The following is a 23963-nucleotide window of genomic DNA, read 5'->3' as shown; positions in this document are numbered from 1 at the left end:
TCACACGTGTGCAGAGTACTCACAGTGTGTTACGATGATCACACGTGTGCAGAGTACTCACAGTGTGTTACGATGATCACACGTGTGCAGAGTACTCACAGTGTGTTGCGATGATCACACGTGTGCAGAGTACTCACAGTGTGTTACGATGATCACACGTGTGCAGAGTACTCACAGTGTGTTACGATGATCACACGTGTGCAGAGTGCTCACAGTGTGTTACGATGATCACATGTGTGCAGACTACTCTCAGTGCCTTATGCTAGATTCCCAGCCTTCCACCAGCTTCCATTACCCAGCTGACAGTTTTCTCAAACAGTTAATCACTCTGTTCCCAGTGATGATGAAGGCGGTCCTTGGTGCTTATCTTCAGTGTGATAACAGGGCCACATTCATTCATTTGGATGATGCTAAACAAACACTAGAATCTACTGTAACAGTATTCTTCCTATAGCATTCTGTTGAACATAGTGGCTTTCATTACAATACCATACCGCAGTATTACTCGAAATTCTATGCATAAAAACTTCAAGATAAATTTCCTCAATGGAGCCAGAAACCTGCTCTGCTTTGGAAATTCCACTTTCTGTTCTTGCCGACTCCTTATCATGTGACATAAAGCATTGTTAACCAGGCCCTGCTTCTTCCCCTCTGCTCCCCTCTCAGTTTCCACAAGGCTGTGTTAGTCAGCCCTTCCTCTTTACTGTTAGTACGCAGCCCGTGGAGATACTTAGTTGAATTTCCTGACATTCACTTGGGTATTTTTTTTGTTGAGTTTTTTTTTTTAGAAAAGAGAAATTAAAGGAAGTATTTATTCAGGACATTAGACCAGCATTTTATATCTTCAAGTTTCCTTATTTTGAAGAATCTCTCACATACATGTTTCTCCAGTAGAACAAGCAGTCTCTGTTGTCAATGTAAAAACTTTGCCTCATTTTTACACCTTGATGCTGCCTCACGCCACGTCATAATAAGTGACATCCTTTGAGGGAACGTGGTGTGTGGTATCAATACCTAACTGTGGTTCACAGTTTATCAACAGGAGCCTTCATTCCATAGAGAGTTGCATTGGCAGGCTGAGAGTAACCCATTTTAAACCATTCATACCGTTCCTCCAAAGCTTTAAACACTCAATGATAAGAGATACAAAAAGAAGCTTGAAAGGAGCGGGGTGTTGTGGTGGGGAAGCCCTGTTCCATGCACAGTAAGCAGGCCGCACTTACAGGACTACCCTCCAGATCCAGGCCTGCACTGAATGGGGTATATCATTCTACCACAGCGTTTCCAGTTACTTCACTTCATTTTAAAGAAATGTGAGTCCTGACAGCCTGAATTAAATTAGAAAGTGATGTCAAGTGGTAATACAAGCTTGCAGTCTGCCTTGGAAAGATTGCGGTAAATCTGCAGTGTTAATACCTCTGCTGTACCATTCCATAAGACAAGTATAGAAGCATTAATACTCTAATACATGTGCAACTATATCAGGTGCTCTGTGACAAGGGCACAACAGCAACCCCCTATTGTTCTCATATTTCAGTGTTCTCTCTTGCTCTTCCCATGGGTGTTACACTCACTCTAATCACAACTACTTGGGGAAATGTCCTGCTTTGTCATTTATCAGCCCTCAGTTCAATACTGTTGCCTGGACAGAATTTCTTGCTTCTTTCTGCGGAAGTACATTCTTTAGTGTTTATAATTATTTTATTATTATCATTATTATTATTTTTAAAGATCTCATTTTAGTTATAGCTGTATGTATTAATCAATTTGTAGATAAGGATGTTAAAGCCTTTGTTCAAGTTTACTGTTGTATATTACGGTGAAGGCTTAGAAAATGGTAGTTCAGCATAGTTAAAACATATGGTGAAGCAATGTCAAGCACAGAGAAGCACAGAGAAGTATGGTATAACAGGGTCAATGTATTAACATGGGAACTGGCAAACTGCAAAATGGTCATGCGAATTGAACATGGCAAACTTTTACACATTTGAATTTATAGTTTAATTTTCACAAAATTCATCGCTGGAATGAAAATGCCTCAGGAACGCCCTTATAAAACAGATTACAAAACGAAGAGCATGTTCTGAAGCTGTAAAGTTGAATTCCTCTCGCTCCAGAAGTTACCATCGGCAGGCAGTAATGCCTGAAGGGTAAGAGCCCGCTAGGCTGTTATTAAATCCCAGGCCGTGGGGATCACACTCTTCTCAGATCTTCTCAGAATGAGATCCCAGGTTACTGCTACCAGGTGGGAAAAGTAAAGACAAGGCACAAACGAACTGGCGATGACAAGCACAGAACAGAATAGATTTTAATCAAACAAATCAGAGCAGTGAATAAAAATCTCTGTCTTATTCCAAAGACCCTTTTAATCAGCTAATAAAAAGCCTGGGTTTTGTACAAATTGTCACTCAGCAAAGTAACCACTTAATTAGGACCCCTGGTTTACTGGAAACCAAACCCCTGCAGTCACTTCAGTTCATTCTCTGCTGTACGCAGTAGGGTGTGTACATAAAGCATCAGTGCATAGGACTGCAATGCACTTTATGATGCACTAATGCTTACTGAACATAAGATCAAAACATGTGTTTTATAGGATATAAAGCCTGGTTCAAAATGCTTGTCAGCAATGGGACTAGGATGTGCTCGGATCTTTGTTGACGGTCCCCCGCTAATTATTTAACAGATTTACCAAGATGTTTGTTTGCTCTTTGAAGAGTTTATGAGGCAGTTAGTGAACCCATTTCAAGGGCAATGTGAGGTCTATTGATTAATGCTGATGTAATGTTGCCACGGATCAAATAGATATTGGTATTTCCACATATACTCTATGATAATGGTGCAGAGATGTGTTTATAAACAGCACAATGGCCACAGATGTCACTTCGAGGCAATTATCCTGGCCTCAACATTATATATGAGATCCTCAGCATTATATATGAGATCCTCAGCATCATATATGAGATCCTGAGCATTATATATGAGATCCTCAGCATTATATATGAGATCCTCAGCATTATATATGATATCCTGAGCATTATATATGAGATCCTCAGCATTATATATGAGATCCTGAGCATTATATATGAGATCCTCAGCATTATATATGAGATCCTCAGCATTATATATGAGATCCTCAGCATTATATATGAGATCCTCAGGATTATATATGAGATCCTGAGCATTATATATGAGATCCTCAGCATTATATATGAGATCCTCAGCATTATATATGAGATCCTCAGCATTATGAGATCATCAGAATCATATATGAAATCCTCAGCATTTTATATGAGACCAGTTTCCTGTATATACAATATAAATAAAATGTGATCAGACTAATGCAGCATAGGCAGTCAGTGCCCCAGTGAAACTGTACACACACTGTAATGCAAAACTGGATCTCAAAAAAAAAAATGCATGTAAAAAGCAATCCAGCCCCTCCCTGAAGCAGTTCAGATAGATGTATACATGCAGGGTCTTTGTGGGGAAGGGGTGAGGCAATCAAAGCCACACAATGGCTCTATCAAGGCCTGCCTGAACATTGATTAGTTCAAGTGAAATATTCAAGGGCCATACATTTCCACGTATAAACTATTACACTATTATTACAATTGTGTAACACAGGCTCTTCACAACCCCCACAGACACCCCAATTAGAATAAACAAGAGTCTGACCTCTGACCCCAGTCCCGAGTCCTGTACCGCTTATCATGTGAGCCGATCTTGTGAAGATCATTGTCTACTTGCTGTCTACTTACTGTCTGAAGTCTTTCTTGTTTCTAATTAAAGATACAAGCTTCAATAGTATAGCATCTGCAGTGATTCAAAGCAATTAATTCATCTTTTTTTATTAGAAAAAGCATTGGTGTATATCAGTTGTATAAAATTGATTATTACTATATACAGAACCTTCTAGAACGTTTTCAATCTGAAATGCAATGCCTCTATCAACATGCTGTTGATATTAACACTGTCTATTTGTCACTATCTCAATGCACACTTTTGTAAGTTCAGATCTTAACACGTATATTATTCAGCAAATTTTTAAAAGCAAGAGGAATCTAGAATAGCTTGTGATGCACTCAAATATTTACAGCTCCCAACATCATAACCTCACACACTTTAAAAAGCTGAGTGGGGAAAGAAAAATAGGTTTTTTTTTCACGGTTTCCTGCCAAAGTGAGATCAATTTAGATATCAGTGTGAAAAACCACAAACGCACTCACATAAGAACAAAAACAAAAAACCTCTCTATTTAGAATAGCACCGGCCATTCCTGGGAAGCAGAACGGAACCAAATTAGAAAGAAAGTCTGACGTATAAAAACCATTAAAAAAAAAAACATTCTCCTGACTCACACAACCTCACACTGGTCAGCATCGACTGACGCAGATGCTGTTCTCACAGTTAAAACACACAATGAAACGATAATGGAATTTAAAGCCAACCTATATGAAGTTACCACTGGCAACCATCACTGCTGCTTCTCTGGAGTGTGTTGCTGTGGAAAGTGTCTGCGTCAGTCAGTGATGAGTGGGATGTGAATCATGTGAATCAAAGGCTTTTAATATAGAGATTGTTTTTACTTCCAGCCTTTTTAAACAGTTTGGCTCCTGTCTGCTTCTCAGGAATGCTGGTGCTGCTGTTGGTAATAAAGCAATAATACACTGTTTGTATGTCTGTTAAGAATTCCACCCCAGTGCTGCAGCAGTGCTGAAAGTTCCAGATGATGAAACTCTTCGATCAGGCCACAACAAGCTCTGGTTTCCTGTTGCGATCTTGAATAAACACAAACTGTGACCTCAGCGCATAAATTACAGGACTCTCTGCTCGGTTACCATGGTTACACTTCCTGAACATGTGGCATTGTGAAAAGAGATGTCTAGGTTATTCTCATAAAATACAGACTGATGCAACTAAAATGCCTTCCCAAGCTGTGAGTAGTGTGAATTATACTGGAGCCACACATGCCAACAGGATTAAACATGTAGAGGACCACTCTGCAGTACCAAGTAACCAAGCTGCAACTTCCAGAAATGGATAACGGTAAACAAAATGTAGCTGGGGTAAACTAGGAGTTAATGGAGCCAATCTTCCGCCTCTGTATTGTAACTGCCAGCACACGCAAGGCTGGTGCTGTTGTGCAGTGATTAGGGGGCTGGGTTGGGAAGCACTGGTACCAAGTTCATGGACTCACTCCCTGTCCCTCACACTCCTGAATACACAGAACTGATGAGAACTCACCAGGCAATCAGTGGATACACCGAGCTGCCCCCGGCCCCCCTCATTGAACATCCCCATGAGAAGCAGCATTCGTTTAGAGAATGTCATGATAAAAGGTACAAAGAATTTGAATAGCAGTTCAATAGAAGCACAGTCAGATTAGTAAATGCAAATGGTTTGTTGGTTATCAGATCTTGAGGGAGCTTGCAGAGGGGTGTGAGAGATGGTTTTATTAACCATGAGATAAAAGCTGTAAAGCACAGCCACAGAGACAATGCTTTAGATGGCGATGTTTGAAATGAGAAGAAAAAGGCAACGTTACTAGAGTTCTCTGAATAACTTTGTTTACTATAGTGTAGGAATGTAGTTTCTTGCTATTCTGCATCCAGGAACATAAAACAATCTAAACCAATGCCAATTCAATTAGTTTGTGCAAAAAGAAACAATGTTGTTATGTATTCAAGAACGTATTTCTGTATTTCAGTTGTCAATCAGTGGGAACATGGCACAGGTACCCTTGAAAAGCAAGAATACCAGAGCAGGCTGATGTTTGTGTGTTGGTATGCTGTTCAGTTAAATGGATCAGACAAAGAGAAACATTTCGGTATGGTTTTATCCCAAGTCTAAAAAAAGGCAAATAAAACAAATTGACAAAAAAATAAATAAAAAACCTCAGGTGCAAAAACACTAGCACACAGTCTATATCCGAACAGAGCTGCGGACATCCATTTACAGAAATTACCTCTGATAACAGAGAGAATGTGATTGGTGTTCTGAAAGATCAGCGAGATGCAGTAGAAGCTCTAATTCGAAGAAGAAGAAGAAGAAGAAGAAGAAGAAGAAGAAGAAGAAGAAGAAGAAGAATTCTGTATCAAATTGAACAGGCTGTTTGTTTTATTTTTTTAGTTCCAGAATACAGGTGGTGACTGTCTGCTCGTGTAATTGGGGTCTAGTCTCTAACTGCTTGCTCTTTGGCTCTGTTTAGTTGATTCAGTGGCCTGTGCACAGATTTCACTTGAGAAAAACATCTGCTTTCCAGTAGGGGCTGGAAATATTTCAAGCACCCCTGTGACACAGTGTTTGAACAGACAATGCTGCTAGTTGTTTGTTAACAGCTTCCTTTGGGACATCTTTCTTCTTTTTTCCCCGGTGGGAAGGCAGATCAAATTGACATTTTGACTTTGATTTTCAACCTGTTTTTATTGTGCTCTTTAGATGAAGTACCAGAAATACAGATGTAGACATGTACTGGGAAAGCATGGAGCTTCAACTGGGGAATATGTCCTGATATACTGGAACTTTCTAACTGACATCTCTAGACTCTGGTTACCTCTGCACTGAAGGGCTTGTTCTGCTTGAAATGAGGCTGGCGGTGCAGCTGAACCATGGTATTTACTTGGGTGAAATGAAAAGAACACTTTATAATTCAGTGTTCCATAGCGCTGCATGAGAGGCGCCTAACTGTCTGTATCTAATATGGGCTTCACAGATCTTTTGGTGCCACACAGTAACTGGATCTTAGTAAACGATTATACCGAATGTGCATTGTGACGGCTGGTGTGCACTGCATGCATGTAACAGTTTCATTGTACTCTCCAATTCAGCAGAGCTGAAACTTGGTCAAATAGTAACCAACTTAATTCTGAGCTCCGATTGCAATATCTTGGGAATTTTGCGCAGACATTTCTAACAAGAATGTATTGCACATACAGTGCTGCTCTTGGAGAATGCAGTTTTTACATTACTGACACAAACTGGGTTAGCTAGTGAAGGGAATTAGTTAAGAACTGCTTGTTTCAATCTTTATGAAACTATTCATTCGGGTCCATTTATAGTGACATATTGTACATGCTGCGGATACAGGTCTACTTGCTGATTTCAGAGCACAGACACTTGTATTGGGTTATTTATATCCTGTTTATTACTTACATTGTTGTCAGTGTTCAGGTCAGCTCTCTCACATAGTGCCCAGCCAAGCGTTCAGGTCAGCTCTCTCACATAGTGCCCAGCCAAGCGTTCAGGTCAGCTATCTCACATAGTGCCCAAGCAAGTGTTTCCACTTTTAACCCTGGGGCTGTTTCCACACCTGCAAGGTGGCATTTTCCTGTAAATGTAACTATCTGATGGAAACGAATATGTATTCAAACTGAAGAGTTATTCAAATTCCTTGCTGCTACATCACTGGCAGAGTGGCATTCAGAAAGCTTAGTGTGGGTCCACTGAAGTTTATTAAAACAGATTGTAGATTTCATGAGAATGCACTAACCATTGTTAAGCTTGAAGCATTTCCTCATTCCAGCACCTTCCGAGACTAAACATTATCAAGTCTTCTGTCGAGGAGTTACAGACCAGTTCAGCAGTGCTGTGTGTGACCTTAGGAGAAAGACAAAGAGAGAAGCAGCCCAGCCTGTAATAGTGGAGGTGTTTAGAACATTGCCATGATAGACATAAGAATAATGCAATTCAAATATCTCTGGAAAACAGACCAATCCACAAACAATACCTTTAGCAGTGTGACTGCACCAGCACATTGCATTAATTAATGCACCTGTGATTCAGCTCATTGTGACTGCACCAGCACATTGCATTAGTTAATGCACCCGAGATTACAGAATCGAGCTGCAAAGCAGAGCGCAGTTCAATCCCAGTTTAAAAGTTTCATGACTGGCTTGACGTTTTCATATATAGTCTTGTGAGTTAATTCACTATTTTATGAATGTCATCTTGTAGATAGGCCTATGCAACCTACGGGTCCAAGGTTCAGCATGAAACTGCACTGGCACCCTTTGCATTGGATTTGAGAGTTGGTGCGCCTATCTATCTATCAATCAGTCAATCAATCAATCAATCAATCAAGTGTTTCTGTCACTTTCACAACACAAGTGGGCAGGATACAGAGATGGAAGTTTATCAAAGGGAAATGATGGCACAGTACTGTGATGCTATTGTCTCTGCTGATTGGTTTATGGAATTCTCTTTACATCCATAGTTAACAGTCATTTGAATGTTAATATAAAGCAATCTATGTTGTGGCTTTACTGTACTAAACGTGTATTGTACATACAGTAGCTGGTCCGTTTATTTGCGGTAGGTTCATTTGACTCTCAGTTGTATGTAAATTTGAGGCTTTAATAACTGCAATTTGAAAATGCTAGCAATTCAAATTTGAGTCACAGGGAAAGATAAGAAGCTGGTTACACAAGGTTTGTTTTTATTAAGAACATAAGAACATAAGAAAGTTTACAAACGAGAGGAGGCCATTCAGCCCATCTTGCTCGTTTGGTTGTTAGTAGCTTATTGATCCCAGAATCTCATCAAGCAGCTTCTTGAAGGATCCCAGGGTGTCAGCTTCAACAACATTACTGGGGAGTTGGTTCCAGACCCTCACAACTCTCTGTTTAAAAAAGTGCCTCCTATTTTCTGTTCTGAATGCCCCTTTATCTAATCTCCATTTGTGACCTCTGGTCCTTGTTTCTTTTTTCAGGTCAAAAAAGTCCCCTGGGTTGACATTGTCTATACCTTTTAGGATTTTGAATGTTTGAATCAGATCGTCGCGTAGTCTTCTTTGTTCAAGACTGAATAGATTCAATTCTTTTAGCCCGTCTGCATATGACATGCCTTTTAAACCCGGGATAATTCTGGTTGCTCTTCTTTGCACTCTTTCTAGAACAGCAATATCCTTTTTGTAACGAGGTGACCAGAACTGAACACAATATTCTAGGTGAGGTCTTACTAATGCATTGTAGAGTTTTAACATTACTTCCCTTGATTTAAATTCAACACTTCTCACAATATATCCAAGCATCTTGTTAGCCTTTTTTATAGCTTCCCCACATTGTCTAGATGAAGACATTTCTGAGTCAACATAAACTCCTAGGTCTTTTTCATAGTTTCCTTTTTCAATTTCAGTATCTCCCATATGATATTTATAATGCACATTTTTATTGCCTGTGTGCAGTACCTTTTGGATCTTATTATAGTTTCCATAAGTTTACATATAATAGAAGTCAGGCTTATTGGTCTGTAGTTACCTGGTTCGGTTTTGTCTCCCTTTTTGTGGATCGGTATTACATTTACTATTTTCCAGTATGTCGGTACAACCCCTTTGTCAAGAGACTGTTGCATGATCTTGGTTAGCGGTTTGTAAATAACTTCTTTCATTTCTTTGAGTACTATTGGGAGGATCTCATCTGGCCCAGGTGATTTGTTTATTTTAAGAGCTCCTAGTCCCTTTAACACTTCTGCCTCTGTTATGCTAAAGTTATTTAAAATTGGATAGGAACAGGTCGACATGTCGGGCATGTTGTCCATGTCCTCCTTTGTAAAAACCTGTGAAAAGTAATCATTTAATATATTTGCTATTTTTTTTTCTTCATCTATGATTTTGCCATTTGTGTCTCTTAGACATTTAACCTCCTCTTTGAATGTTCTCTTGCTGTTGTAATATTGGAAAAACATTTTGGAATTGGTTTTAGCCCCCTTAGCAATATTGATTTCTATCTCTCTCTTGGCCTTTCTATGTGTTTGCAGTTCCAAGTATTCTTTCTTTGTACTTTGTTTTTGGTCCCTTTTTAAACGCTCTGTAAAGTGCCTTTTTTCGCTGAATAGTTTTTTTAATTGATCTATTAAACCATTTTGGCCATTTTGTTTTAGATTTAGATTTGTCTACTTTTGGGATGTAATTGTTTTGTGCCTCTAGTACTACATTTTTAAAAAACAGCCATCCTTTTTCTGTGGATGTTTTCTCTATTTTACTCCAATCCACTTCGATAACAGGGTCTACCAAGAAGTCAAGGTTGGAACGCCATGACAATGACCTTAAAATAAAAAAAAACAGGTCTTTATGTCCTTAACACATGGGCAAACTCCGCAGGGCTGAGTGCAACACAGGAAACAAGTTAAGAATTACTAGCCTGGTTTATTACTATTGACTATGGGAACAGCTTGTGAAGCCCTACACCCACTCACAGGGGCATCCTTCAATGTGCCGTCAGAGCTGCATTTAATGGCTGCTTTGGTGTATCTGTATATGTCTAGCTGCTCTTGATACATGATACTGCTTTGCCTTACTATTTTATAATCCTGTTTCTAAGTTTAGTCATTTGCCATTTACATCTGTGACGTAATCGCTGGTGATATTGGTGGGGCAATGTTGCTTGTCACAAACAGCAGGTAACAAACATTTGCAAAACAAATCAGTACAATACTAAATTAAATGGCAGCCTTGGAGATGCTACAGCTGTTGTTGAGAATTGTCCCCGTGGTATGTAGGGCCCCACTCAGCAGCACTGACAGGACAGGGTTTGTAATTGTGCCTGTGGTATGTAGGGCCCCACTCAGCAGCACTGATAGGACAGGGTTTGTAATTGTCCCCGCGGTATGTAGGGCCCCACTCAGCAGCACTGACAGGACAGGGTTTGTAATTGAGCCCGTGGTATGTAGGGCCCCACTCAGCAACACTGATAGGACAGGGTTTGTAATTGTGCCCGTGGTATGTAGAGCCCCACTCAGCAGCACTGATAGGACAGGGTTTGTAATTGTCCCCGCGGTATGTAGGGCCCCACTCAGCAGCACTGATAGGACAGGGTTTGTAATTGTGCCTGTGGTATGTAGAGCCCCACTCAGCAGCACTGATAGGACAGGGTTTGTAATTGTGCCCGTGGTATGTAGAGCCCCACTCAGCAGCACTGATAGGACAGGGTTTGTAATTGTGCCCGTGGTATGTAGAGCCCCACTCAGCAGCACTGATAGGACAGGGTTTGTAATTGTGCCCGTGGTATGTAGAGCCCCACTCAGCAGCACTGATAGGACAGGGTTTGTAATTGTGCCCGTGGTATGTAGGGCCCCACTCAGCGGCACTGATAGGACAGGGTTTGTTTTGTATTTTTAATGGAATCCAATCTGAAGAGAGTCTCTGTAATTGCACTTTGTACTGATTAGACCGTGTCTGATGAAGCTCAGCTAAGTCCTAGACAGATTGCTTGTTTGTTCTTGTGAATTGTAACCTTGGGTTGTAATCATTGCAGGGAATCACAAGAGTAAAGGTCGAAAGTCCATTCTGACTGAAGGACATTTATTTGTTCCTTGCAGCGGCTCATATCAATCTTGTACATTGAATGGGCAAAAGAAAAACACATTTAGCTTTTAAAACACACACAACAGCACATCGTTTACATTGTTTTTAATCATATATTCTTAAAATGCACAATAATTCAAATACATAACCAATAAACAAGTACATCCAACAAGACATGAAAAGTATCATAAATGCAATCACACCCCCTAGTGAAACAAAACAGTTATAGCAAGGAAAGCTGAAGCAGTAAAACATTTCACTTGTTGGAGCAAAGCAATTTACTCAAATTACTCTTTGTCAGTGATTTCTTACTGTATAGGACCATTTTAAACTCAATTACGCTACAGTGCATTAGCTGTGAAATTAAATAGACCCCACAAGTTCCACTATCAATATTTATCTTAATGTTGAATCGGTTATTTTAAAATTAAATACTTCTTCATCCCAACACTGAAAGTGTTCCTGACATGCATGTCATTATCACATTAAACTTGCTTTTTTAAAATGATTATTTCACTGTACAGGACAGGCAGTTTGGCAAGCAAGTTGGCAATTACTTGTAAGTAATACCAAATAGCGTAAAGGAATGGTCTCGGAATACATTTGCTTAGTTAATGTCATAGTCTTTATCTCTCATGCAACTGATCAGCATCAGAGGCTGAACTGACACCTCGGGGTTCAGCACACACCTGTAACCGACACCTCGGGGTTCAGCACACACCTGTAACCGACACCTCGGGGTTCAGCACACACCTGTAACCGACACCTCGGGGTTCAGCACACACCTGTAACCGACACCTCGGGGTTCAGCACACACCTGTAACCGACACCTCGGGGTTCAGCACACACCTGTAACCGACACCTCGGGGTTCAGCACACACCTGTAACCGACACCTCGGGGTTCAGCACACACCTGTAACCGACACCTCGGGGTTCAGCACACACCTGTAACCGACACCTCGGGGTTCAGCACACACCTGTAACCGACACCTCGGGGTTCAGCACACACCTGTAACCGACACCTCGGGGTTCAGCACACACCTGTAACCGACACCTCGGGGTTCAGCACACACCTGTAACCGACACCTCGGGGTTCAGCACACACCTGTAACCGACACCTCGGGGTTCAGCACACACCTGTAACCGACACCTCGGGGTTCAGCACACACCTGTAACCGACACCTCGGGGTTCAGCACACCTGTAACCGACACCTCGGGTTTACAGGAATGCCCTGTTTTCAGCATTTCATGTTTTATGATGTATAAAAGTCAGGAAGCGAAGTAAAAACGAATTATTGTGATATTGTCATTTTCTTTTGCGTGAGTCCAGCAGGCTGAGCATATCTATTTTCAGTCTGCGCCTGTTCTTTACAAATATATAAAAATACATGAAATACAAACTTTACCTTTAACATGTCACTGAGGAAATCACCATTTCTAAAATATTCTTTAAAAATAAATACAAAATTATATGATATGTTTGAAGACTAGTAGTTTTCTCATGGCATACAAATTGGGAATTGGATTTCAACCGGTGCAGAAATATTGTGCCACATCTTCTGTTACAGACCTATAGGAACTCTTGCTGAGTAGATGTAGGATGCAGGATCTCTTCCTCTCTGGCAGGCTTTTATCTCACTGCTGGGGCGCTCCTCACTCTCTGGGGCAGTCCTACTCTAGGCAGGAGCCAGGCTTCATAGTCTTCTTTTGACATCTGCACAATGTGCTCCCGGACAATCTAGAAGCAGTATGTGACCGACAGTGTTAGTGTATGGAATGTGGGTTCAAGCCCAGCAGTCTCACAGGAACCTCTTTGACTTGCTGTCGATCTTCTTGTTTTCCATGCTTGCTTTATTTATTGATTTATGTATTTATTTATTTTTAGCATGTGTTAAATGACTTGAAATCAGTTAGGAATAGCCCACTGACCACTGAATGAGCATTGGTTCAGTATCATTTTCTTCTCCTGATATAAATAAATCTGGTGAACGCAGGCCTGTGTGCTGCAGTGTGTGTAAACTGTACCTCAATCGCTACAGAGAGATCCGGAGAGCACAGCTCCCACGTCCGGATCCCACTCAGAACCTTCAGGAAGTGGCTGGGCCCAACTCTCAGGCTCTGCTTGTGGCAAAGCCGGGACAGCTTTCCCAGGATGCTCTGGACATTGTGGCTCTCCAGCATGGCTTTAGGAATACGTGACAGGAGCTCGGAAAACCTACCCCAGAGCAAACAAAGGGGGCAGCTGAACAATTAGTCTTACTTCAGGTTTCTTACCTTCATCAATTTTGTACATCCTGTAATCATCTATCCAGAGTTTAGGAACAACAACAAAATGTAATGAATCATCGATCTACCAGTTGTGGGTATGCAGTATCTTAAACATAGATGATTCTTATTTTAGTCTCCTGCATAAGTAATCACCAGTGTTTAAAATATTGCACACAATTCCAAGAGTAAATGGGGTTCCATATACAGAGAGTTACTCATTTGAAATGCAAACCAGTTCCTGTGTGATTTTGTTCTGGTGTTGCAGAATAGACTCTTACCACGTCGTGCTCTTCTGACTGTTCTCATCCCTGCTGTCAGATTCATTTGCTGCTGCTCTTAGTAGACTGATGTCCCGGTGGAAGTCTGTCACGTATTCCAGAGATTGAAACTTGCGCGTACTGTTCTCCCAACGCTTCCTGCAAATTGCACATAAAGATAGGATCCCTCATTGCATCCCAAAGCCAACATAAATACATGTCACTGGAGGTCTGGCACAAGAAGATGTAGGAAATGTGAGGCAATGTTTGTTTCAATGTGAATTATCGCATCAATAGCATGGAGCTTTAACAAAAAGACATTCCTTAAAATGGGGACATGATGGTACATAATTGCAGGGGGCGATTCCCATGTCAGTACGATACACGGATTCATGTGATGCACTTGCTTCATACTTCTGCATTCATTCTACACAGATACCCAGGGAACACAAAGGTAATGAATCCTTACCCATGAATTTCACGCTGTGAAAGAAGACCTGAACTTTATATTGGGTGTTGCTGATAGGGTTACACTTACTTAGCAGTGTTTTCCAAAGTGTCTTGCAGACACAATACAGCTTCCTCAGCCGTCTCATTGAATTTGTCTCTCATCTCCGATGATAGTGAAGATTTACTTGCAATGAACTGACTGGTTTCAGAGCATCGATTTGCAGGAGAGCTTTGGGTGTAAACAGAGAAGAGCGAGCTTGAGTAATGCAAAATCTCAGTTAAAGCGTTACCAAGGCACATTTAAAACTATGACATTAATAACATAGGCAGCAGTGTGGAGTAGTGGTTAGGGCTCTGGACTCTTGACCGGAGGGTTGTGGGTTCAATCCTCAGTGGGGGACACTGCTGTTGTACCCCTGAGCAAGGTACTTTACGTAGATTGCTCCAGTAAAAACCCAACTGTATAAATGGGTAATTGTATGTAAAAATAATGTGATATGTGAAATAATGTATAATGTGATATGTTGTAACAATTGTAAGTCGCCCTGGATAAGGGCGTCTGCTAAGAAATAAATAATAATAATAATAATAATAGGCATTTAACATACAGCCCTATACCACACATAGCATCAAAGGGCATACCCCTGTGCTTAATTAGGACCTGCTACTTTAATATACTGCCAAGGACTTAAGTAATATAATTAAAGGGCTCTAAGCACTCTCACGGATCTTGATTCTCAGGGTTTATAAAATTCAAGCTGAATTTTCTCTTTGTGATCCAGCTTGTCCAATTCTAATGGTTCTGTATGCATGTATACAGGACATCTTTTAGAGATGTTTTACCAGTGCAAACAAAAAACAAAAGTGCAAACTCCACAACCTGTGCGTAACTTCATGCAGCATTTATTTAAAATCATTTGCAGACGGATCTATTTTTATTTGAGCTGTCTTTCTAAACGTATTCTAATCTCTGGACAGTTTTACAGTAGAGTGCTGCAGAAACACTGAAGTGCACCTTTTAGGCCTCTGTGGTTTTGTGTCCGTTCCCACTTGCTTATCCCGACTTCCTCTTCCACTGATGTAATTGGATTCTAAAGAGCTGATGGAAACAATGAGATCCAAAGGGAATTAAAGAATAAGCACAAGTAACATTTCCTTTGTGCTGGTTCTAGACCTGACACCAATATAGAAACAAATCACACACCAATAATTCTACTGAACTGCCTCTCTCTCATTTCATATGCATGTTCAGTCATTGTTATAAGACAGAATAACAAAACAAACAGAAATCACTGAATGTGCCGATTACATTGCTGTCAAATATTACAGCTCTCTGCTTGACTTGCATGATGAAGTTTAATCACTTAGACCACATGATCTCTATTACTCATCATCACTGAACTCCAGATGATTCTTACTTTACAGAAGCACACCTTTCATTTGGATGTTTTTTCTCCTGGTCTGTGTGGTGGAGCTCCTTGTCCACAGCCTGATGAACAGATTCTAACAGCTTCTGCAGGTCTGCAGACACAAGTCATTACAATAGTTATTCTCCAAAGGGACCCCATGACACTCTTTAAAAGACCAGCAGGGATGTTAACCCTGGTATCCAAGCTTGAGCCGAATACAGGCCAAGCCAGGACATCCCTGTAAAGCAGATCATCAGCGAACGTCCCTGCATTTCTATAATGCATGATCTGCAACAGAAAGCACAACGTGTTTCAACAATATTCATTTGAAATGACAGCTGCCAGTGCTTAGCTGTGTGTCTCCCAGGCATTACAAAAAGATTCAAATGCCACAAAACAAAGAAAATAAAACTGCATTTAATGGTGTATGACATTTGTGTTTACTCATCTGAGTTATAAATCCAGTGACATTTAAAGATTGGCTGTGCTCAGCTGCAGTGTGCTGAAGGAATGCAGATATACTGGTGGCCTGAAGCTTCCAATAGCGGGAGTGGACACAGGCCTCAGTACACATGCTCACTGATAGAGATAAGGGGGACGGGACACAGCAGAAACAGGAAACAAAAAGCATCAAACCTTCCACCCTTAAAAACTATTACAATAAAATCAGACCTCATCTGAAAAACAAAACACTGTTTCAATGATTGTAGAGCAGAATACTGCAAACAACAATCATTATCCAAAGCTATCTGCACAGCTATCAAAGCTTATTGTTGGCATGAAATCAATGTTATTAAATTGAGTTTCTAGTATGCACAATCACGCCTTCACTTCCGCGCTCCTGAAACACTCACTGTCTTGCACAAACACAATCTGTTTAACGTCAGTCACTTCAATGTATAAAACTGCCATTCATTTTAAATGCAGGTCGTTTTCTAGAAAACTCACTGCTGCTACATGTTGGGTAAGGAATTTGAATCATACTGTAATCTCAACTCACAGACATGCTTTCAAATAAAATAATGCGTAACCTGAACCATTTGTACATTATAGTAAGCTCAGAACATTTAAACTTCAAAATTCAGTGCATATTTCTGGAAATTCGACCTACGGGTCTGTGTAAAATATAGCATTAGCAGAAGCGCTCCCTCTGGTGGCCAACACATACATCGCACAACGTCAGATTGCACGGAGTCGTACAGTACGACTAATTAAAACACTGCTGGCTATCTACTGCAAGAATTATTTGTTTTACAATATCAACAACGGCCAGCTGGTGGCGCCAAAAGCGGTTTTATAATTAAAATAAAAAGCAAGCGATTCTTTTTTTGAACAAATATATGTTTGTTTTTTTTGCCTACCTTTACAGAGTAATTGGTTAGTAAAAAGTTTCGGTTTCTCCAGCCTGCTTTGTCTATTTGTTTAAAGAGATCAGCTGTGTATGGCTACGTGCTGGGTTTTTGCCAGTGCAGTAAGGTCTATTTGGGGCTAATAGGGTTATGGTTATGGTTATGCGTAATAGCCTATATGTGTTCTTGTTTGTCATTTGTTGAGAATCCTTAACTGTGGTACAATCCTGCAAAAACTTCAATAACTTTTGTAGATTTGTATTACATGCAGATGCAGGCCCAATATTCAAATTGATTTGTTTCCTTTATCCGACAGAATTCTGCTCAGAGAGCCTGGATGCAGTAAAGTCGCCCCTTCACTGCCTGAGTTGAGTGTTCCCATGACAACCAGCTCCACACTGAGGTGTATGCAAGGTTGTTGCTGTCGACTGGCACTGAGAATGAGAACACAGATGGGGCGCTGATACTTCTCATTCTCCGCTCCAGCCAACCGGAACCCTTTCCAGAGATCACCCGTCAGTTCAGAAACAGTGGACAGCGTCGTGTCAAACGCTGCTGTACCCGCTGCCCTTAAGGTTATCTTGGAAGGGCCAGACACAGTGAATCTTTTGAGGCATGCCGTTCATAGTTATTTGCATCTCCATGTGAAGGGGTGCATGTTGCTGTGTCGCCGGTGTTTTATCTAAGGCTCAGCTCATTTGCAGTTCTGTTGCTTTTTCTGGATAAGTATGTATCTTTATACAAATGTTAACCTGTTTAATAGACTATACTGTATCAGTTTGATAAATGAAGCCCGCAGTATGTGATGCTATTGATCTTTCAACTCCTCTTTGTTTCAGGGCTTGGGATTCAGACATTTAAACAATGCAAGCGATCAATCCTTATTACCCTACACAATCGGTGGATGTTATTCACTAGAACAGAAAGCAACACCACCTGCTGGACACATCATTCTTAATAGCTCACAGAACTAATAATGAACAATGTGGCGGCATTTCCATCTGCTATCACATCAGTATCAGGGTCTGCTGTATATTAGAATAGAGAAGCGGGTTGTGATGCGTACAGTCACTCAGCGGTGCCTCCTCCTCTTGGTCCTGATGCTGTGCAGAGATGTTAGCTGCAGATTGGCTGTCCTGGCTCTCACAGACTCCTCCCACAGCCCCCCCTGAGGCTCCCATTGGCAGGTCCTCAGAGCCGGGGGTCAGGGAAGACATGCTCCCCATCGGGGGGGTCAGAGTGGATGACATCACGCTGAGCCGGGAAGAGCTCATGAAGGTGTTCCTGGACCTCACTGATACTTTGCGAAGGATCCTGGAGGCAGACTTTCTTGGCTAGAAATAAACCAATACAATATTTATATATCAGTTAGGTTTAAAATGCAATATCTATGACTGGGCACAGGCTTGTTCAGCCGCATTAGCCTCCCATCACTTTCAACATAATTACATTCAGTGCAAAAAAAAAAAAATGCTTTCAAAATACAGATTTTGCCTTGATAATGCACAGAATGGAGATCAAATACATACATAGCCAATTAAACACAAGGACTAATCCATTCATCAGACTGGTAAACACCCACACAATGAGTTGTGCTGCAAGGAATCCCTGAACTGGGATGTTTTCATCCCAGTGAAAAATGACAATACCTTAGGCTGTGTAATAAAGTGGTTCCATTTTGTCTCGATGGCTTTTTCTTTATTCAGTCTCTTCACTGTCATCTTGCTTCCACCCGGATCTCTAAACAAATAAATAAATAGCAATAATTAAATAAAGAAAGAAATTCCAAAAAAAGAATGAACTTATAAGACAAAAGTGACACCTACAGTGTATTTCTGCCCTTTAACAGTGAGTTTTATGTTGCCTGTAAGGTGAGGTTTGGGCACTAAACTTAATAGAAATGATAATTCACTTCAGTGAAACGGTGGCAGGATAAAACCTCAGCCAAGCTACAACAGTGTAATAAAGATTTAACTTCCTCTGTAATACACTTCCAGCTCCCATCCAGTAATATCATCAGGTCATTTCCCCTCCAAGCTTACAGTTTAATATCAAATTGGATACTGCACAGGCCATGCTTTATTAAAAGCTTGAGGCTGTCATATGGGCCTCACAGAATGTTCTTCTTGTGTTGCTCGGTGCTTCAGCAGTAAGAATTGCAGTCCTTTGAAGATTAGTATTCCACTCCATATACTGTTCTGTACAGTTCTACTTGGATTGTTCCTTTCAGTGTTAGGAATTGTATCAATCTGTCTATTTGGCACAATCATTTTTAAAGCAATCAGGGAATTCAGTGTAACCTATATATTTACTCTGCAACAAGTTCATGACACACTATTACTACATTATTTGGGGTATTGAATTGTCATTACTCTAGATTGGCTTTGTGGTCATTTGAACATTTGAACTTATTAATTCAAGTTTATTGTGACAGCAGCATCTAGTGAGGTAAACTGTAGTTCTGCAAGGGTTAAAAGGACAGGCAAAATGTAATGCAAAGCCAATTATTGTACTTTCTACTTCCCAGCACTTCAAGGTCATGTCCAAACACATTGCATGGAACAGTGATTCAATCTGCTCCAAATGCTCTTAATCGTGCACATCAAAAAAGACATGCCCTAACTCACATAACCTGGTCTAACTGTACTTGCTAATATACACACACACATAAAGTGCGCTTACTTTAAACTCCAGCAGGAAGAGACAGGCCCTGCACCACCTGCAGGCTCTGCAGTTAAAGCCTCCAAGAGCCAGTTCAGAGAACACAGCTGGCGAAAAACCGTTTCTCTGCAATGAAAGGAAAAACATGTTTTGCTCAAGGGTCTTTCTGGGATTTATATTTAAGTCAATAATCAATCAATACATTTGTAGCAGGAAAAATACAAGTAAATGGGGTGTGTAATTAAAATGGCAGGGCATTCCCATTCTGACATTAACAACTCCATTGATTTTTTTTTTTTTCCCCTAAAACAAATTAAAAGTGGCAACTTTTTATTGTATTGGAAAATGGAATCCTATATTTTAATACTGTGAATGGTCGATTGTGACAGAGCTTTGATACAAAGAGCAAAACCAGGCAAGGCTTTTAAAAAAATATCAATTATGAATGTATAGGATGTGAAATACAGGGACTATATATATATATATATATATATATATATATATATATATATATATATATATATATATATATATATATATATATATATATATATACACACACACATACACACACAAACACACACACACACACAGACATATACACACACACACACACACACACACACAGACATATACACACACACACACACACACACACACAGACATATACACACACACACACACACACACACACACAGACATACACACACACACACACACACACAGACATATACACACACACACACACACACATACATATACACACACACGCACACACACACACACACACACAGACATATACAGGAGCTGTTTGTGTAGCATAAACTAAATAAACCCTATTTAAACAGATTTATGCCATGACCATATGCCACCCTGTGGCCTTATGCTGTTATTGCAGGTGTATAATATGTTTCTTATCATATATAAACACAGCACAAATAACTAGCCAGTGATTCTATTTGATCCTCCTATTAAACATGCAATTATAAATATATCTGAAGGCAAGACATTTTGAAATGCGGATCACAAAGCAGAACAACAACTTTTGGAATCAAAATATAGTACGTGCTTTATGATGAGCAGATTCGCATTAAATCCTGCTGTTTCTTGGCATCTCAGAAGGAATGCAAACCTGCAGCCTCTGAGCCAAAGATGATTGCTCTACCTCCTGAATGCCAGCAGGCTGTGTGATTCCTGTTTCTATCTCTGTTCCTTCATGGTGAATACATTCACTCCATTACCCTCAGCACATGAACATGTGCAGAGCCGATTTATCTGTCTTAGACATTCAAATAATAATGACGTTTCCCATTTCAGCATGGCTATCTATCAACCTGAAGTCCTTACGAACCAGGCAGGCAAAGTGTTTCCTATTACGATCCATCCAAACACAGATAATGACTTTTGAAATTGCTGTTCTTTTCTTGTTTCATATACCAGGGGACCATTATTTTCATTGCACCAGAATAAAACATTAATTTGTGTGTATCAGGAAGAATAAATCTCTACAAGTATGAACACATTTCATTGAGACACTGAATAATGCACACTGTACTCAATTATGCACTCCCACATTTCGACTGCATGGTGCATTCCAAACAGCTTTTTAAGAGACTGCATGCTTGAAATAACAGCACCATCAGACAGTGTCGATGACATCATTGTTTCTTCAAGCAAGAAGCGTAGGCACAGTGATCTACAAGTATGAAAAATGATGTTCAATCTTTAATATTGATTCTGGGTTTTTATCTGCTTACAGTTTCTTATTCACTTTATTTTTAATATACGCGGGTCAGAGTAACAGTAAAGCACAACAGTGTATCATTTCTTAGCTGATTTTCTCAGCTTCACCCCAAGTGGAATGCTGGAAATATGTTTGTTAATATATCACAATACAAACCTCTTTCATTATACATCAATGTATCATGCAAGGAAGGATTGTGCCTCCCTCCCCTCTATACAAGCCCTGTACTCACACAGATGTTTCGGTCACTCGTGGGCAGGTAAGGGAGGAGTGAACCGGGGTGAATGGTCGCACGGCAGAAATCTTCTTGGAAGATTTCCTGTACAAGCCGCTTCGCTGTGCAGGTATTTCAGTTCTGAAAAAACTAAAATCAACATGGTTAATCGGTTATTAGAGTAAGAACAGCTTGTCAGAATAAGCAGACAACCAGATTGGAGTCATGTTTCATCCTTTTCAGTGAACACATCCGGCTCAACTGTAATAAAGGGAGTGTGGGTGCAGAAGCCTCCCTCGTTACCTCTCTGTAACCTCCTTGTCAGAGGAGTATTTGGGGGGCTGGCACTCAGTGCGCTGGCTCTCAGAGAAGCTCCGCTGCTCCTCCTGCTGGGCATTACGCAGATCACACTCTTCCCTCTGCAGCATCTGGAAATAACCCCGACCCTGCTTCACTGCGGACACCAGCTGTCTGTGGATACAACAACCCGGGTAATTCATGTAGGGGCTCCATCAAGCAGCACACTATAGCTTGGCTTTAGAAAAGTACCTTAAAAATCCCACGCCTTCCCTTACATGAATAATTTACAAGCTTTCCTAAACAGAGATGGCATGGTAAGCATAGCATTATTCCAGCAGCACCAGGCGCTTGTGTCTGATCCTTGTAATTAGAGTGAGAATGTAATAACTTTGTCTCCCCCATAAGCCGACATCTACAAATGAAACATCCATTATTAAGTACCTACGATGCCAGTAAAATTCACAATAATAAGTTTATTACAGCAATTTAGCACCAGTGAGTAGTCATCCTCAGAACATTTGTTTGCTGTCAGTCTGATCTGCCTTTCACGATCAGCATGCAACTTGCTTTTCATTGACATCCATTTGGAAATGAAAACGCTTCTCAAATTGATGCTGATGTGTAGTAACTACTTGACTGTTACAGGAAAATTACGGTTATTATAACCTTGATGTATTTTTTGTATTGCCTTCCTAAATCTAAAATTAGCTTTTAAAAGGTCCACAAGTTGCTCTGGTTTGTAGATTTTGTTTCTGTTGGGAATAAACTCTGACATGTCAATAGTAATTACAGGCTTGGTGAAAGACAAAAGATTTCCTCTGGAAAATGTATCACTGGTGATTAAGGTGCAGAGAGAATGTAAAATAGGTGACTAGGTCTGACTAAGTGCATGTAGGTTCAGCTGAATTGCATCTCCTTCAGCCCTAGTTAGAATGCTGTGTGTGGGTCAAGGTGTTCATAACATGGCTCCCACTTCTCAGATTGCATTTATAATAACTCTTCCTGATTAGAAAGCAATTAAGATGTGATGGATCATCTCGCTAAGTAATTCAGGTGAGCATACTGTCCACACGACTGTGCTGTAGGTTCCCTTAAAAGGTGCATGTGTCATGTTGAAGTTTCTAACCCCTTACTCACCAGAGAGTAAATGGGTCTCAGGGTCCATGAAGCTCAAACACTCATGTTGTATTCAAGTTACAGAGTTCCCTCTACACTGGGGCTGATACTGAGCCTTGATATTTATGCTGCATTGAACCCACACAGAAAGCAATGATCTCAGTCCACAAAAGATAATAAGGACACAGAGATTCAAATTCTCCATGGTAATCTGACAAGGCGTTTTTTAATTTATGGTATGCAAGCAGGGAAAATGTTATCAGTGACTTGATTCAGACCTATTGGCTTTATAAATCCACCTCCACCTGAGCACTGCAAAGCAATTCTGCAGATTTGCTTCTTACACACATTCGTCTTCTTGAAACTTTCTGCACTGAAGTTCTCTTGACAGCAGGCTGGTAGATATTTACTGTCTACGCTGCACAGATGAGGAATAACACACATACTGAAAAGCCACAAGGATATCGAAAAGAAGAAAAGAAACTTTGCAGAATGGATGGATGACAGCAAGGAAGTTTGCAATGCTCCTTAGCTATTTTACAAAAGGGCAGAGCTGCAAGGTTTGATGAATTTATAATACCTGCTGTGAGACCCAAAGCACCATTAAAAACAGTTTTAGCAAGCTGATAAGTTTAGAAACGCTCTGTCCATAAAGAAGCACACATACTGTACTTGAGAATTTGTATTGGAGGAGTGAAGGATCTACCTTGTATGAGACAGGACAGGTGTCTCTTGAGAATTTGTATTGGAGGAGTGAAAGAGCTACCTTGTATGAGACAGGTGTCTCTTGAGAATTTTTAGTTCGTTCTCTCTGTTCTTCAGATGAAGCCATTTTTCTGATGAAACCTACAAGGAAGAAAATATATTTACATTAGTACTGGAAATAGACAGCAAAT

The 23963-nt window shown here is 40.4% G+C and overlaps 1 protein-coding gene across 1 annotated transcript in view; it reads right to left on the bottom strand.

The window, feature by feature from the left end:
- Positions 1 to 11387: 11387 nt before the first annotated feature.
- The window catches only part of LOC117427202 (coiled-coil domain-containing protein 60-like), an 18285-nt gene continuing 5709 nt past the window's right edge, over positions 11388 to 23963 (bottom strand). Inside the window, exons 3-14 of the mRNA XM_059032715.1 lie at positions 23834 to 23913; positions 21955 to 22122; positions 21670 to 21801; positions 19715 to 19819; positions 18682 to 18772; positions 18099 to 18366; positions 15708 to 15795; positions 15290 to 15373; positions 14363 to 14503; positions 13846 to 13983; positions 13325 to 13514; positions 11388 to 13037 (exon numbers count right to left, since the gene is read on the bottom strand). Coding sequence (XP_058888698.1) covers positions 12930 to 13037; positions 13325 to 13514; positions 13846 to 13983; positions 14363 to 14503; positions 15290 to 15373; positions 15708 to 15795; positions 18099 to 18366; positions 18682 to 18772; positions 19715 to 19819; positions 21670 to 21801; positions 21955 to 22122; positions 23834 to 23913 — 1593 coding nt within the window. The 3' untranslated portion in view covers positions 11388 to 12929. The remainder of the gene's footprint in view (positions 13038 to 13324; positions 13515 to 13845; positions 13984 to 14362; positions 14504 to 15289; positions 15374 to 15707; positions 15796 to 18098; positions 18367 to 18681; positions 18773 to 19714; positions 19820 to 21669; positions 21802 to 21954; positions 22123 to 23833; positions 23914 to 23963) is intronic.

The sequence above is a fragment of the Acipenser ruthenus genome, chromosome 11 (assembly GCF_902713425.1).
Source record: "Acipenser ruthenus chromosome 11, fAciRut3.2 maternal haplotype, whole genome shotgun sequence".
NCBI lineage: Eukaryota > Metazoa > Chordata > Actinopteri > Acipenseriformes > Acipenseridae > Acipenser > Acipenser ruthenus.
This window is presented reverse-complemented; position numbering and strand designations above follow the sequence as displayed.